We start from the raw sequence: 13858 nt of genomic DNA, 5'->3' as shown, positions 1-13858 counted from the left end.
TGCATTCAACTTGCGTTTTATTAGCTTGTCTTCCTAAGGCGCCCTCTGGTGGTCTATTGGAGTTCTGCAGATGCATCTCAACGGTATCTGAGTTACCCAGTTCAGGATGTGAAACTCAACTCCGCCCGGGTTGACGCGGTAAGTGCTTCATTTCTCCCACCTGGACACTTGCGGCAGTTAAATCTCCAGGTACACCAGAGGAGACCTATTCCGATTCATTCATCGGTCTACCTAATATTTGAGCACCTACTATATATCAAGGCCATGCACCAAAGTATATTATCCAGTTATCAGATAATGGAAATTTCAGTGGTTTCTGGTTTTCGTGTATGGTAAATTGTGCTTCTGTGAACATGCGTATATATGTATGTGAGCACCAGTTTTGTTTCAGTACTACTTTTTCAAATGGTGTAAATGTGTTTGTTGCCCATTTAAAGAATTGTGAGAGGACGTCCCTGGCCGTCTAGTGGTTAAGACTGCGCTCTCAATGCAGAGGCATGGGTTTGATCCCTGGTTACGGAACTAAGATTCCAAATGGCTGCACGATGCGGCCAGGAAAAAAAAAATCGGGGGAATATTGCAAGAAACTACAATTTCCAGGCTGTCCACCATCTGGCAATTACCAAGGATCCCTCTGAGCAGGGGATAGTCTTCTTAGGTCACCGCCCACTTCTCCCAGCCAACTTTTCTCCCTACCACAGCCACCTGGCCCTGCAGACAGAGGCTTGAGACCTCCTAACCCCCTGGGATCTCTCGATGCCTATCCTCCACTGCCAACAGTGGAGTGGGCTCCTGAACAAAGCAAATATCCTCACCCTGGTGGAGGTAGTGTCTACATGCGGACAGACAACAGGAAATCAGTAAGTGAGATATCACAGTACAAGGTAAAAAGTGCTATGGGGTGGGGGGAATAGGATGGAGTAGGAAGTTCAGTTTCTCAGTTGTGTCCGGCTCTTTGTGACCCCATGGACTGCAGCACTCCAGGCTTCCCTATCCATCACCAACTCTCGAAGCTTGCTCAAACTCATGTCCGTCGGGTTGATGATGCCATTCAACCATCTCATCCTGTCATGCCCTTCTCCTCCTGCCTTCAATCTTTCCCAGCATCAGGGTCTTTTCCAATGAGTCAGTTCTTCGAGTCAGGTGGCCAAAGTATTGGAGTTTCAGCTTCAGCATCAGTCCTTCCAGTGAATATTCAGGACTGATTTCCTTTACAACTGAACAGAGTAGGGGGCTGGGAAAAGGGAGTGGTCCATGTAGTCCTATGGGAAAGGTGGGATTTGAGCAGTTCTGAAGAAAGAAACGGGAACGCTGAGCAGACATCTGGTGGAAAGGCATTCCAGGCAGAGGGCACTGTATGGGCAAAGGCCCGGGGCAGGACTGCATCAAGCTTATCAGAGCAACCGTGGCGAGGAGGAGGCCAGTGTTGGAGCAGAATGAACGAGGGAGGAGGGGAGAGCAGGGAGGGGACCGGGCAGGTCATACAGGCCTTGTGAGCCTTGGGGAAGACTTGGACTTTTACCCAAGGGAGGTGGGAGCCCTGAGGGCTGTGGGCAGAGAAAGGAAACCTGACTCAGGTGCTCACGGGCGCCCCCTGGTGGCTGTTGTGGGCAGCTGTGGGTGCACCAAGCAGGGGGAGGCTGGACTGGTTCAGGTGAACCATGATGGCACCAGGTGGAGGCAAAAGAGAGGGGAGAAGTGGGTGGACTCTGGATACGTTTTGAAGGTAGAGCTCCAGGGAGGTTTCCGGAGGTACTAGATATGGATGGTGAGCCAAAGCGGGGAGTCAAGGACGACCCCAAAGATTTTGCATGCTTGAAAAGATGAATATGCAGTGGGGGAGGGGTAAGAACATACTGGGCCGGAAGTTGAGGGTGAGGCTGGCATGAACCAGGGGTTGTCTTTGCACAGGGGGACCTGAACCTGGGGAGGGGGGCTAGGGGTCCCCGAGATCACTTGCCAATGGAGCGTCTAGGAGGCAGAAATCCTCCTGGTGATTCCGGGACACGGAGAGTGCATGCAAGAGAGATTTAAGGGGGCTCTGAGCTTGCGGACCTAGCATTTCAGGAACCCTGCTGCAAAGGAGCAGAGAAGCCTGCCAGAGCTGGAGTGGGACAGGAGTCCAGGGAGGGACATCTGCGGGCTTTCGGGCCATATTCCAGTAAGAAAGAGAGCAAGAGGGGAGGGGGTTCCAGAGGGTAAGACGAGGACCATGTGTCTAGATTGGAGCGACCTTGGCGGCCCAAAGGGCAGGACCCTGGGGAGGGGAATTAACGGAGCCGGTGTTGCAATGCCGTGGGCGACCACCAGATGGCGGGGCTGCCGCCTTCTCGAGGGCGGGAAGTAGCAAAAGCCTTGGGGAGTGTCTGCGCTGCGTGTCACCGCAGCCCCACTGTCCTTCCGGGCTCTAGAGATAGCTGGAATCTGGGGTGCACTTTTCCTAAGGGGACCAGAACTCTCACCAATTTCCCAACGCTCCTTCCCCTCCGTTACATTTGGTAGCCGGCATACAGCAGGCATACAATACAGGAGCGGCCAGACGCCTGGGCGGTGGTGCGAGTTACCCTCGGAAGGAGCCTGATAGGGCAGTGTCGAGAAATGCGGGCTCCCCGCGCCCGCGGCGCCAGAAAGAGGCGGGCAGCAGACGCCCCCGGACGCCAGACGCCGTGTCACCGAGCCTCAGTTGCCGGGTAACGGAGCAGGAAGGCGAGCTGGGGGCTCAGATGCCCGAGGTGTGGGTGCTTCTGGTCTGCAGCGCGAGCTGAAGAGGGCAGCCCTCTAGGGCTAAGGGGCGTTGCCAAGACCGCCAGCAGGTCCGCGGATTCACCAGCCCACTGGCTCAGTTCCCCAAGAGGAGGCTGAGGACCCCCACTGGCAAGGGGGACAGAGTCCCAGGAGGCCCACCACCTTGGACCGGCGAAGGGAAAAACCACACAGGCTCCGGAATCGGGTTTAAAAAAGACTTGTTTAATTAAATACCAGGATGAGGCCAGGCAGGACAGGGGGGAGGGAGTCACCCGAAAGCAAAGTCCCTTGGGGCCCTCCCCCTCCACCCACCTCTAGAGGCCACAGTTAAATGGCTGGAACCAGGTCCGGGTGACCACCGGTCCCTTCAGGCCCCCGGACACTGGGGAGGGGCGGAGGGGCGAGTTCTCAGCTCCCTGGGTCCTCAGACCACAGTCCACTTCCTGTGGACAAGCACCGGCCAGCGCTGGGACAATATGGGGAGGGGGCATCCAGACGGACACAAAGGGAAACAAAGTTAGGCCCGCCCCACCCCTCCCCCTTCCCTCCCTACCCCAGGCTAAGTCATCTCACCCTGGCGCAGCCCTCCTCCCCGGGACCCTAGGCGCTGCCCCTGGATCCTGCCAGGGCTGGTTCGGGTCCACACTAGTGCCATCCAAACGCCCCAGCCCCCTGCTGGGAGACAGGAAGTTTCTGGAACAGGTTGGGAGGGTGCCACAGATCTGCAGCCAAAGGCTATGGAATAAGCCTTTTCACGGTAAGGGACAGGGAGCCTGGGTCCCTTCCCATTCCAAGGCCAGGGTCGTCAGTCTCCGTCCAAAATGAAATCCAACCTCAGCCACAGTGGGAGAACCCCAGGAGGGGATGTGGCATTTATCTCTCCCCTATCCTAAGTTCAGACCATGAAGATCCTCCCCCCACACCCACAACCCCTGAGGACAACAGACCACCCACAGGGGCCCAGATCAAGGAAGGGATTGGAGCCTGAAAAAATATTCTACCCGGTCCAAAAAAAATCGAGCTATACTTCCCGCCCCCGCAGGTGGGACCTCAACCCCAGGTCCAGGGGCCACCCTGCCACCACCACCAGGGGGGCAGGATGGAGCCAGGGCCCAGGGCCTCTTTGCCCCCATCCAGGTGCTGGGAAGGGGTCCATTTGGCCCAAAGGCTGTTCTGGTCCAAACAGGAGGGACTGATTGTCACATGATGCTGCTCAAGGCCAGTGTCGGGGACTCTTCCCCTTGCAGGAGGGAGGCCGGCAATGGCACCAGCTTCTCCCAGTCTCTCACTCACACACTCGCACACCCACCCAGCGAGGGGCAGTGCAGCCCCCACTCCAGCAGACAGAGGACAATAAATAAGCCTGCATTTACTCATATCCCGTGATATCCACCCCCCCCAAGTGAGTCTAACTGCTCTTTGGAAGAACCCTCATTTCTCTTCCTCCCTACCCCAAGTCTCAGAAGCAAATCAGGACCCCTTGTAGAGACCCTACCACTTCCCCACCCCCGCCCTGCCCGGGAGGCTAGGGAGCTGAAGGGCCCCTCCCTCGGGCAGTGGGCCAGAGCCTGTGGACACCTGAGATTGAGTACCCGAATGGGGCGGCCAGGCCGCACCGTTTCCCTGAACGTCTCCAATGGCTTTCGATGGGGTGAAGGGCTCCCGGGGCGGGTATGGGGGGACAAGAGGCAGCCCACGCGGTAACCCCCAGTTCACCTATGGCTCTGCACTTCATCCCAACCTTGAGAGAGGGACCTTGGGGCCAGCTCTGAACGCTGGTTAGGGGGTGCCTTTCCTGGGGCACCTCCCCCCAAGGCCCACATGCCACCCAAAGCAGGGAGGTGGCAAGGGAGAAGGGATGCCTTCTGGCCCCCCACCTAGGGTCCCTGTTCAACAGCTGGGAACAGAGTTAACATCATGGCTATCTATATACAGACACCGGGCCATGCTCCTCCCGGAGAGCAACCTCCAAGGCCCAGATGACCCCGGTCCAGTCTCAGGCCCCCTCCTGGTTTTCTCGAGGGGGCAGGGGCAACTCGGGGGGGGCCCTCAAGGGGACACTGAAAAGGGCCGGTCTGGCAGTCAATCCGAGCCTCACCAGGGCCCGGGACAGCAGGCGGGTTGCTGGTGCTCCATGCCCAGGCCCAGCGGGGGTGCACTCAGGGCGGCTGGAACAGGGCTCTACAGGCCGACTGGGGCCGGGCTGGGCACTGGGCTGGGCGCGGGGCTGCCCGCCAGGCTGCAGGGCAGCGAGTCGCTGGGCGAGGTGCTGCGGGTGCCCTGGCGCCGGAGAAGTTCCGGGCGGAAGCCGGGGTGGCGGCGCGCGTGCTTGGTCAGGTGGTCGCTGCGGGTGAAGCGCTTGGAGCAGAGCGGGCAGGGGAAGCGCTTCTCGCCGGTGTGCGTCCGGTGGTGGCGGGCCAGCTCGTCAGAGCGTGCGAACTTCTTGTCGCATCCCGGCCAGTCGCAAGCGAAGGGGCGCTCACCTGCGTGGAGGACAGACAGTGGTCAGTGTGGGGGGCGGGGGGGGGGGGGGGGAGAAAGAGGGCCGTTCCATCAGATCTCAAAGGGTGCTCATTTGTCTCACCTCCTCTCCCCGGCAAAACTCGTTCGAGAGGCTGAATTCTGTGTGTGAATTTAAAACGTGTAAATGTATAAAGAAAATGACCCCAACTCATTTCCCGAACCCTGTGAATATCCCCTCGTCTATTTCCTACGACTAATGGTAATTACTAGCTTTCACAGGTGGCGCCAGTGAAAGAATCCGCCTGCCAATGCAGAAGACAGTTCGATTCCTAGGTCGGGAAGTTTCCCCTGGAGGACACGGCAACCTACTCCAGTATTCTTCCTGAAGAATCCCATGGTCAGAGGGGCCTGGTGGGCTACAGTCCATGGGGTCGCAAAGAGTTGACACGACTGAAGCGACTGAGCACAATGGTAATTACAGACTGGGAGCAGCTGCCACGAGTTGAAAGGAAAACCTACAGAGACCCGGTTCTCCCAGGCCTGTCCGCCTACCCCTACCCCTAAGACGGTGTCACCTCGGTGACGTGTCTCCCAATGTACTTGCCACACACGTGCCCGCTCCGATCTTAAGGCAACAGTTCCTGCTGTCTCCGCCCCCGCGAAACTCCCTTCTACCTTTCCTGTGGGGCATTCCGAGGGCTCCGCGATACTGGCGATCCCAGCTAAGCCCCTTCCTCTGGGAAATGACCACCAGGGGCGCAGGTGCTGGGCATCAACTGGGCGGTTTCCTGTGCCTGACGCCACCACTGACCCTTGTGGCCCTCTACGAGCAGAGGAACATGTGAAGGGACACCCCCAACCCCAGGCCGCGCTAGCAGGTGGGAAGGGTCAGAAGGCGCGGCGGGGATTGCCCCTGGGTTCTGGCGCGGGAAGGGGCGGAGCCCGAGGCAGCCCAGGACTTGTCCCGCCCCCGCAGAGCAGAAGACTAGAGGAGGGGCGGGCCGCCACCGGCAACTTCCTCCGCAGACCCCTCCCACCGCCAGGCCGGCCTCGCCCATCCTGCCCCGGCGGCCGCCGCCATCCCTGCCCGCCTGTCCCCACCCGCCCATCCCATGGGAGTCTCCGCCCTACGACAGTGCCGCCCGATCCCCTCTCCTCAACCGTGTATCGTCAGCGTCCCCCCAGCCGACTCAGGGGGACCTCCGCCACGCCCGTCCTAGGGGCGGTGAGCTCCCCAGAGTTTGCACCCTCCGGGACCCAGGGCGGGGTACCTGGGATCCTGGAACCCCCCAGACGTTGTGTGCCCAATGCGCAGGGGTTTTGCGGGGTGTGTTGGGAGAAACAGATGCGGACATGTGGGCAGGGTCTCCCCTCGCGGCATAGAATGGAACCCAGAAGAGGAAGGGGGGACGCCAGCTGGGGGACAAGAGAGGGGAAGCCGCAGTGGGGTTAGAGTAGGTAACACTCTGGAAGGCCCACACCGGGCCCTGGGGACTTTGGTGACCCAGGCTGACCCTGCCTCAGAGAACACGCCCACCGCTGGGAGGAGGTATCGAGGGAGACAGACTTGGGTGTCCTCTGCCAGGGGTCAGAGAAGCGCCCTGATGGGGGAATACAGAGATGACCAGGAGCCAGCGGCAGGGGCCATGGGACAGAGTCGCAGCCATGGGGGAGTGGGGGAGGGCTGGAATCTCAGGGTGACCCAGTGACATCTCCGCTCTGGAAGCAAGGCCTGCCTAGAGAGAAAGGCTAGGAGGGAGGAACCGCAGAAGGGCACCAGTAGACTTAGGCACCAGTAGAGAGGCGCCTACTATCACCCGCGGCCCTGGAGGCCCAGTAAATCCTCCCCTCCCCATCCTTCCTCCTGGCCAGACTCGGGACACCCCCAGCGCGGCATGAAAGGTTTCCAGTAGAACCCCCCCCCCAGAAGATTTCTTGGGGGATACCTGTCGGTTATGCTTGCAGCTGGGGGAGGGTAGGCCCCAGGAGGCTGCGAACCCAGAAGTGCTGGTGCCACCTCCCTGGGGGAGGGGAGTTACGTGCCACGACCGTGCTGCTGGAGGGAGAGCAACTGTCCCCAAGACCACAGGTGGCCCCAAATCCCCGAGGCTGTCCCCCACCACCATTCGGCTCTCCTGGAACGATCCAGAAGGCAAAGTCTGCAGCAGCTGGGGGAGGGGTCGGGGCGGGGACCTCTTCAACGGAATCACGGGGCTCAAAACAGCGCGGGAAAGGACCCCCCACCGTACTTGGAACCGACAGGTCCCAGGGCCGAAGTCTGGGGGAGGGGGAATCTGGCGATGGGGGCGGAGCTGCTGGCTTCCAGACAGACAGTGGCGGGAGGGGGGTAGGGAGGCCCATCCGTGGGGCATGCGGCCCTGTCGCCATCTTGCTAGGCGCAGGCGGGGAGGAGCGGAGGGGCTGGGGGGGGCAGGTGGTGCCGGTGGCGGGGGAGGGCCCTCCCGCCCCGGTTGGCTCACTTCCCCATTTAGGGCAACGGGTCTGGTCCGGCCTCCCACCCTTCCCTCCCTCCCCCCCTCCGCCCCGCAGCTCTCCTTCACCACCACCCGCAGGTTGCAAGAGCGGTGCCGGAGCCCGTAGGGGCTGAACGCACGCAGCCGCCGGGAACACAGCTGCCGCACGTAGCTCGGCGGCGGCAAGGACAGCCGCAGGCCCAGCCGGCCCTGCTCACGTGGTCACACTCCCGCCGGGGCCTGGGGTCGCCCCGCCGGCTGGACGGCTGCCAGCTCCGCCCCACGCCGGGTTGCCCGGGAGTGCGGCGCACGTGCACATGTGGGTGGCCGTCCCGGAGCGCAGGCTTCCCGCCCCCACAACGTTAGGCGAATGCCTGCAGGATGCCATGTCCTGCCACCCTCTCAGTCCACTGGCTGGGGTGAAAAGGGAGGTGGGGGGTGGGCGTGTTGTAATATTCGGAGGCTCAGAGCCTGGCTGCACCTGGCCTGACGCCTATCTCCAGAGTCTACCTGGGCGCTGGAGGATGCGGTGGGCGGGGCTGCGGTGGACTTAACCTTCTGACTTGGGCTGGGCTTTGGGGTGAACTCAGGACAGCCAGAAAATGAAGGCCAGGAGGTCCGGGCGACCGTGCGCCAGGCCTGGCTCAGCCTGCTCCGCCTTTGAAGAGGGCAAGGGCGTGGGGTGGGTCTGGGAAGCCAGTGCCCCACCTCCCCGGGCTGTAGGCCAAGGGTCCGACAGCTAACCTTTTCCGTGACCTCCGGAGGTCATCTCTAATCTAAGGAGGGGAAGGTGCAGCCCATAACCAACCCTTGCACAAATGCCCACCTGCCAGGTGGACTGCACTGGTAGCGAGGCTCAGATAAGGCAAAATCCCAGGACAGCTGGAGAAGGCTGGGGCTGCAGAAGGTGGCAGGGTGGGGAGCCAGAAGCCGGGAAGCTTTCCAAAGAAGATGGGGCTGAACAGGCCACAAAGAATCCAAAGGGCAGCACAGAGATGCAGCCAAAAGAATGGAAAATTGATGGTGAAGTCTGGAGAGCCCGGCCCAGGGCCCCTGTGTGCTGGCCATCCTGAAGGCTTTACAAGGACCAGCAGGTGTGAGGATCCACTCTGTGATCTTAAGTACCCCCCAGATGTTAGCCCCCTTCCTCCAAACCCAAGACTTCCCATCTCCCTCCTTCCCAGTCCCCACTCTCCTACAGGTTTTCCATTTCAATTGCTCTGCCTGTTGCACCAAAAGCTTATTAGGCAGAGATCTCCCAGGTTCTCACCTTCCCAGGTGGTACCTGGCAACAGATCCCATCAGAGCCCCCTTCAAAGAAAACCAAACCTCCTTGTCTCCAGGCCCTAGCTCTGGTTTGGACTGGTGCGGCCGTCGCTGGTGCCAGAGCCGCCAGCTCAGTGCTCTGCTCTTGGGCTCAGGGTCCAGGCTGAAGTCTACCGGAGCCTGGATGCTCCTCACCTCCGATTCCTGCTGCCTGGAACCTCTGCCCCTTCCTCCATCCCATGTCTGTCTGCTCTACCCTTCAGAGCACACTCTCCTGGCGTACCCCATCCACTGTCTCCGTTCTCAGCCTTCCTATGCTGGAACTCAGTCTCTCCTGGATGTGATCTTTGCCCCCAGCCAACCCTAAAGCCGAGGGTGCAAGCCTGGCCCCCTGAGGGTGCGTGATACACATGTGCAGAGTCTACAGGGCCCAAGGAGACAGAACGATGCTGGAGTGGGTGGCTCCAGCGGCAGCTAGCCAGCTGCCAAGTGTGCTGGAGCATCATCTGGTTTACCCCCCAACCCCCAGGGAGGAGCCACCCCACCCCCACCCCAGCCCTGTTTAGTTAAAAGGTGGACTCCTGCTGCCTCACACCCTGCCTCCCTCCCTGGGAACCCAGGCAGCCCTGGCTTTACCACATCCCCCACCCAGACTGGCATCTTCAGCGTGGGGGCTGGTGGCCCTCTCAGTGCCTAGGGCTGAGGGGTCACGGCCTCCTCAGGCCCCCAGAGCATGTGTGTTCCAGAGCCCTGCTGTTCTGGAAATAGGACCAGGCGAGGGTGGCTCCCTCCCTCTCCAGGAGGCCGGCTCCTCAGGCTGGTATCATGTGCCCACTCCCGGGCCATCTGGGCCACCTTTATCAGGGAGCCTGGGTGGGGGGTGGTTATCGCCCCCCACAATGTTGGGGCACCCTCTCAACCCCCCAAAAATGCTGGGGCATCCTTCCCCAGCCCCCAGCTGGGGGTACAGGCACTGCGGGGCCAGTCCTAGCTGCTCACTGCACTACTGCAACAGGAGGGGGCTAGATGGGGAGGCAGTCCTGGGCACTCGCACCCCCCACGCCACCTCGGCACTGCCACACTCTGGCCCCCCAGATAAGCCAGTAGTCTCCTGAGCCCCACCTGGCCCTAGAGGCACTCATGGCTCTGCAAGGGGTAGAGGTGGGATCTGCCTCCATACATAGCCCCCATGCCCGCTGCTGCCTCAGTTTCCCCATCTGCCTCCCCTCCTGGGGGCCTGTTCAGCAAAAAATACCCCCACCTGCACCACCCCCTGGGTCAGCACACAGGGGTTCCCCTAGCCACCTCTTGTCCCCAGTGTCATGGGGCTTCTCTCTGCCTCCCATACCACAGCCCCCCTCCTCAACCCTTCTCCTGGACCCTAATCCCGTCCTCATAAACGGATTTTCCTCTGCAAAGCCGGCCTGCTTCCCTGCCCCCCCCCACCCTGCCCTGGGGATTAACCAGACTGCTCACCTGCTCGGCCCCCTCCCCACCTTCCACCAGAGCCTCTAGCCTCCCAGTCCATCCCCCAGGGCCCCTGCCCCCACCCCCTGCAGCCACGGTGCTGCCCTTCTCTTGAGACACGCCCTTCCAGGCTGCAGTCAACCCACAGCATCCTGCTTCCTCCAGGAAGGCTTCTCCTCCATCACCACTGCTGTAACCGCTCCCCCCACCACAACGTTCCAGGGGTCCGGGGGACAGGGATCGGGTCATCCCCAAAGTGCCCCTCTCACACACAATCAACTCTCAGCTACTCTTTCTCAGGCGTAACCAGACAGGGGTCTCAACAGGAGAGATCCCACAAGCCCCAGGGGACACTGTGTGCCGTCTGAGGACATCTGTTATTGTCACAATTGAAGGTGCCCCAGGTGGGGGCCAGGGAGGCTGCTCAACACGCTACAGTGGCCAAGACGCCGGACAGAGAATGACCCGGTCTAGGAGTGAACAGTGCCAAAGACTAACAGTCTCCCCCACTCCAGATCTGAGTTCCTTGTGGGGAGGGGCCTGAGCCCCCCAGGAGGTGCTGGGCATTGGGGGCTCTGGGGCAGGAAAACAGTGGGAGATGAGGGAGGTGGGGAGAGCAAGGAGTAGACTGCCAGCTCGCCTCCGCCCCCGCCCCACCTCCCTCCCTCTCCATCTCGGTATCCACGGCAACCGCGTCAACATCTCCTGCAGCTTCCAAGTCTTTCCCTGCCCCACGCGGAAGCAGGGGAGCTCATTGTAGGCCAGGGACTGCAGGCCAGACCCAGGGGACTGGAGGCCAGCCATCCCTGCTCCCAGCTGCTCCCCTGCAGCTGTGTGGCTCCGAGGAAGACCCCATCACCCCTCCACATCTCCCCACCCCAACCCTCTGTGCCAAATGGGGCAGAGACGATGACCGCTCCTGCTGGGCCTGCTTGCTCATCTGTAAAATGGGGGCCAGGCCAGGAAGGGAGTTCTCTCTACAGAGAGAAGAGCTGCTGTCAGGCAGTGATGGGTGGGACAGGACCCCCTCCCAAAGACCCTTGGGGCACACTGGCTCCTGCAGCAGACAGCCAGCATCTAATTAAGGCTGCTCATCAGATCTGTCCCCAGGTTTGCCCCTGGCAGTGGGCAACACCACTCTATCGTACAGACCTAAGACATGACTTCCCCACCCCTGAGGGCTGGAAAAGCCCAAAAACCTTGATACAGAGGCTTTTGATAAGGTAGAGTCTGGTGGTCCTGAGTGCCAGAAAGATGCTGCATTAGCCATCATTAAGCACGAAGGTACCCCAAAGCATCCAAAACTGGAACCAAAGGAGCCTGGATACAGGACTTTGATTCTCAGTACCCAGGTGCCCCCCAGTGCCCAGCACAGTTATCATCAAGGGAGCAAGAAATGGAGAAATGGCTCCCTGCCCTCCCCCAACCATCACTGGAACACCCCCCGTCGGTCTCCGTTTCTCTTTAAAGCCAGGAATGGCAACACGGACATACACACAGGCACTGGACAAGGAGTCCTTTCTCCTCCATGGGCGTAGGGGGCAGTCAACACTGCCTAGGGACTCACGGAGGTCCTTAAAACCCCAGCAAACCCTGGGGAAGTGTCCCTGGGGAGCCACAGTGGGAGGTGGCCTGCCCCCGCACCCCCCTTCACCAGACCTAGAGAGCAGGACAGAGTGCGGGGAAGAAAACCAAGGCACCATGGGGTCTGAGCTGCTTTCAGGGGTCAGACCATCCGTGTCTGCCACAATTCCAGGGGGAGTCCCACCTCGGCCCTTCACGTGTCCCTACAACGGGAGCATGTCCACCGAGCCGTGTTCATGTGCCCTGGCGTGACCCACGTAAGGACCCTCAGGAGAAGGCGGTCAGAGGACCTTTATACAGACAAAAAACCCATCGAGAAGAGGAGGTCTTGTGCTTGAAAGCGGCAGAACCACCGAGTCCAAGCCCACGCCCACCCAGCTTCCCTGTCCTTCCCAAACGAAGGATCACCTCCAATGCTCAAACTCAGGCTGGTGACCACCATCCCCTGGCCCCCAGCCCGAGAAAAAATTCTCAGGGTTGAAGATGAAACTTCATAGGGAGAACTGGGAGGAACCGCAAGAGGAAAAAGGGGGGGGGGTGCCCGAGTGAAAGGGTGGCCAGAGCCCCCTGCCGCCGGGCTGGGCTGTGAGACGTGACAGTATCGCCGAGCCCTCCCCCGCCACCAAGCCTTCTCTGCTCCCGGAGCAGGTGGGAGAGATCCAGTACGCTGGGAAACAGGGGGATAACGTGACGCCCTCAGGGATCCCCCTCCTCCCGAGGCTCAAGCCCTAACCCGCACTCCCAGCCCCCCTTCCACCTTATTAAAACACAGCAAAGGACAGAGAAAACGTGCCGGGCATCCCCCAACCTCGCCGAGCACCAAGCGCTCGGCCGCTCTCCGGGGTGAATCCTCGCGGCCACCTCGGAGGCAGCGCCACGGTGCCTCCTGCCTTTCTACAGATAAGGAAACCAAGGCAGGGGAGGGGACAAGAACCTCAGAACTGGGCTCTTCGACCACGTTGCCCACCGCCCCGATCAGAAACCAACGGAAAACAAAAGAGAAACCAGGCCGAGAGCGAAGGGGACTACCCGGGAGCCCCGATCCCGCCCGCGGACCCCGCAGCAACCAGCACCCGGCGAGCTCCTGCGGCTGCCTCCGCGCCCGCCATCCGCTCGCCACCCGACCGCGTGGCCGCCACGCCCCCCGCGCGCGCCCCACCCACCGAGGCCCCGCCCTCCCGGCCGGCGCGGCGGCTGCCCGGGCGCGCCCCCCTCCCCGCCCCCGACGCGCCACGCAGTTTCGGGGTCCCGGCGGGGGAGGGGGCGCGGGATACCGCCCCCGCGCGGGCCCGGCTCGCGATCGGGCTCACCTGTGTGCGTCCGCAGGTGCGACTTGAGGTGGGAGGACTTGTAGTACGCCTTAGCGCAGCCCGGGAAGGGACAGCGGTGGCTCTTGGCGGCGGCGGGCGCGGCGCCGGGGGCGCGGCCAGAGGACGGGGACGAGGCGGCCGAAGAAGAGGAGGCGGGCGAGGCGCCCCCCGGAGCGGCACTGGGCCCACCGCGCAGATCGGCCAGGATGCTGGCGGCCAGCAGGTGGGGTGCGGCGGTGGCGGCACCGGGGCCTGGGCCTAGGACGGGGGCCGGAGGCGGCGGCCCAGTGGGTCCGGGCGGGGCGGCCTCGCGGCGCGGCGCGCGCACATCCAGGCCGGTGGCTGGGCCCGCGCCCTCGGGGCCCGGCCGCCCGCGGTGCACCACGGCACCCGAGGAGATGGCCATGAGCACGTCGGCGGCGAAGTAATCCACGCACGCCACGGCTGCCGACATGCCAAGCAGGGGCGGGCGGCGCGGCCGAGCGGGCGGAGCGGAGGCGGCAGGAGCGGCGCCCGTCCGGCCGGTGGCGGCTGCTCGAGTGCGGGAGG

The 13858-nt window shown here is 61.9% G+C and overlaps 1 protein-coding gene across 1 annotated transcript; it reads right to left on the bottom strand.

Annotated features, from left to right (window-relative positions):
* Nucleotides 1-2946: 2946 nt before the first annotated feature.
* On the bottom strand, nucleotides 2947-13852 carry KLF16 (Kruppel like factor 16). The gene is made up of 2 exons (XM_040240136.1): nucleotides 13310-13852; nucleotides 2947-5228 (listed from the first exon to the last, which is right to left on the bottom strand). Exons 1-2 carry the CDS (start codon nucleotides 13761-13763, stop codon nucleotides 4927-4929), a joined length of 756 nt encoding a protein of 251 aa, XP_040096070.1. The 5' UTR covers nucleotides 13764-13852; the 3' UTR covers nucleotides 2947-4926.
* Between the last annotated feature and the right edge of the window lie 6 nt (nucleotides 13853-13858).

Source organism: Oryx dammah, unplaced genomic scaffold, assembly GCF_014754425.2.
Source record: "Oryx dammah isolate SB20612 unplaced genomic scaffold, SCBI_Odam_1.1 HiC_scaffold_5, whole genome shotgun sequence".
Taxonomy (NCBI): domain Eukaryota; kingdom Metazoa; phylum Chordata; class Mammalia; order Artiodactyla; family Bovidae; genus Oryx; species Oryx dammah.
The sequence above is the reverse complement of the archived record's forward strand: the minus strand, read 5'-3'. Positions and strand labels throughout refer to the sequence as shown.

Excerpts from the sequence above, each read along its gene's own strand:
- KLF16 (XM_040240136.1), bottom strand. The coding sequence starts at position 13,763 with ATGTCGGCAGCCGTGGCGTGCGTGGATTACTTCGCCGCCGACGTGCTC. Across the intron at positions 5,229-13,309 it reads GCACCTGCGGACGCACACAG|GTGAGCGCCCCTTCGCTTGC; the intron begins GTGAGCCCGATC and ends TCCTCCACGCAG.